Source organism: Dipteris shenzhenensis, chromosome 11, assembly GCF_047967505.1.
Source record: "Dipteris shenzhenensis isolate YYH24624 ecotype China chromosome 11, Dip_SZ_1.0, whole genome shotgun sequence".
Lineage (NCBI taxonomy): Eukaryota > Viridiplantae > Streptophyta > Polypodiopsida > Gleicheniales > Dipteridaceae > Dipteris > Dipteris shenzhenensis.
In genome coordinates, this window is record NC_141606.1 from 31,122,090 (window position 1) to 31,124,556 (window position 2,467).

Consider the following 2,467-nt stretch of genomic DNA (forward strand, 5'->3'; position numbering starts at 1 on the left):
CTCGAGCTCCCCGTAGATCGAACGCCATGAGCTCTGATACCAGTTGTGGGAGAGGAGAGCACACACAAAGGGATAGGAGACACCAAAAGTAGTGGAGCAAAAGCTACTCCAGCTTATTCCTCTATCATATATATATGAGTATACATGGGCACTGTACAAGTGGGTGGGCACACTGCCCTTTACCCCAACAGTGTTGTTGTGTAATATTGAGATCTACTTCAACACCTATCAATTTAATCGAATATTTCAAGAGTGAAATGTTGAAATGGATTAGTAGTGTACATTAAATATGCACATAGTAGTCTCAACATGAAACTTCATATCTTTTTTTGCACAAAATAGTTTATGAAGCATATGATCACAACGACTCCATTTTTCAAGGACTTACAAAGAAGTACAAAGGTTGTATAGTTCAATGTGGTCACCACCCACTTAACAAAAATCTTAAAGTCATTGCTTGGCATAGCAAACCCCCATCTTGTGGGTGCCTTGGGTGTGTGACTTTCTCTTATTAAGGGGAAAAAAAAGTTAAAAGTGGCATTCCTATACTTGAACTAAGGTAAACCCTCATTTCCACAGGTCATCCTTTGAAGTACCGTGGGTACAAGGGGCATTAAAGTTTCACAATCTTTAACATGCATATATGAGATTTAAGAGAACTCCACAAGTTTCAGCATTTTAACATGCATATGAGAGAATTAAGAGAAGGAGCACACTTGAATCCCTTAAAAATATTTAAAGTAATACTTCTTAGGTGGACGGAGTGGTAATTGGCCCTAAGTCCTCTAGGAAGGGAGACCCAAACATGAGCTCTTCCTTGATATGGTCAAGCTCGTCGCAGATGACTTGGAAGGTTGGGCGAGTTTGGGGTGTTCCATCCCAACACCTCTTGATGAGGCGAACCAAACAAGGATGCATGTCATCTTCAGGAAGGATGGGCCTCTCACCCATCTTCACAATCCTCTCCTTCAACCCCAAGGCCTTATGCTCGTCCTCTGAGAAGGGCTTCTTCCCTGTGAGAATCTCATAGCAAGTCATGGCAAAGCTATACACATCTGCAGAGAAGGAGTATCTGGCCATTTCCTCACCATCTTCTCCTTCTTCTTCTTCTTCCTCATCATCATGCCAGAAAACCTCCGGTGCCCTCCAGTATCTTGTACCCACCTTGGCTGTGTGTAATGCACTGTTGTGAGCTCCTCCCTCCTCTTTCACCTTTGCCAGCCCAAAATCACTCACCTTCACGTGGAAGTAGTCGTCCCTGAAATCTGGACTCCATCTCAAATCCAGCAGCACGTTCCCTGCTTTCAAATCCCTATGCATTATCCCTTCCCCATGCAAATATCTCATTGCCTTGGCTATCTGCTGCATCACATTCAAGGCCTTCAGCGGGTACTTCGACAGAGGCGCCTTCTTGTTGTAGTCCCTTTGCTCCAAGTAATTGTCCAGACCCATGTCCATCAGCTCCATCAGGAGCGATATGGAGTTGGCGCCATTTTTGCTCTCCGATTTGCAGTTCGTGGTATACCAGATGAGCTTCACGATGTGCGGATGCTGCAGTCGGGCTTGGATGATGGCCTCGCTCGCCTCCTCGATGTCTCTTGCCATGATCGTCTTCATGGCGTATCTCTCGCCCATAAACGTCACTTCCTCCACCTGGCCGTAGCTTCCCACGCCCAAGAACCTCACCACTTCCACATTTCTCTTGTCGATGCGCAGTCCTTGCTTCAGCAGGTCCAGTTCTTGATCTCCACCGGACTTGTGATCATACTCCAACCTCGCAATCACTAATTTTCTCAGTTCCTCCTCCTCCGCCACTTTCTTCCGTGTCAGCAAGTCTTTCCAAAAACTAGCGGGCTTCGTGCCTTGATTTAGCTTGGAAATTAAGGTCGATAGGTCTTTGTCAGCTTGTAACTGCAAATAAGAGTCCAGGTATAGCCCAGATAGCCTCTTCACAGGCTCACGCGCTCCGATGTGTAAACCCAGCCGCATCCTAGAATTCTTAGCCACGAAATCTTCCACTCTGATAGACAGCAGTTGGAAGCATTTGTCTAGATCAGAAATTAGGTGTCTGGTGGTGTCCACGCTCTCCAACTTGGCTAAAACTTTGCCAGATGCAAGATTCCCACTGCAATCTTGTAGATACCGTCGGCATTGTCTCAACAACCTGCACATTTCTTTCAAAACGTAATAGCATCCAGAAATCCCTTCCAATTTGACCCTCTCTTTGGGCATGTTATCCAATATGAATCTGAAAATGGATAGATAATTCCCCACATCTGAAAGGATTTGCATGAGCGCTGTGCACTTTCCTGAATTGAGCGTGTCGACTAGATTCAGTTTGGACGCTTCCAACAATATGTCCAAAGCATCCTTCAAAGGGGCACACAAAGCATGGTTCCGATATAAGTTTGCAGAACGTCCAACTGCGAACAGCACGGCCATGCAGGTGGATCTCAAGGGATGAAGA

At 45.7% G+C, this 2,467-nt stretch overlaps 1 protein-coding gene across 1 annotated transcript in view; it reads right to left on the reverse strand.

The window, feature by feature from the left end:
* Positions 1–750: 750 nt before the first annotated feature.
* Positions 751–2,467, reverse strand: part of LOC147896898 (uncharacterized) — a 2,245-nt gene continuing 528 nt past the window's right edge. The window contains exon 1 of the mRNA XM_087381173.1: positions 751–2,467. This exon is cut by the window's right edge and continues 528 nt beyond it. Within this exon, the coding sequence (XP_087237299.1) occupies positions 751–2,467 (1,717 nt within the window).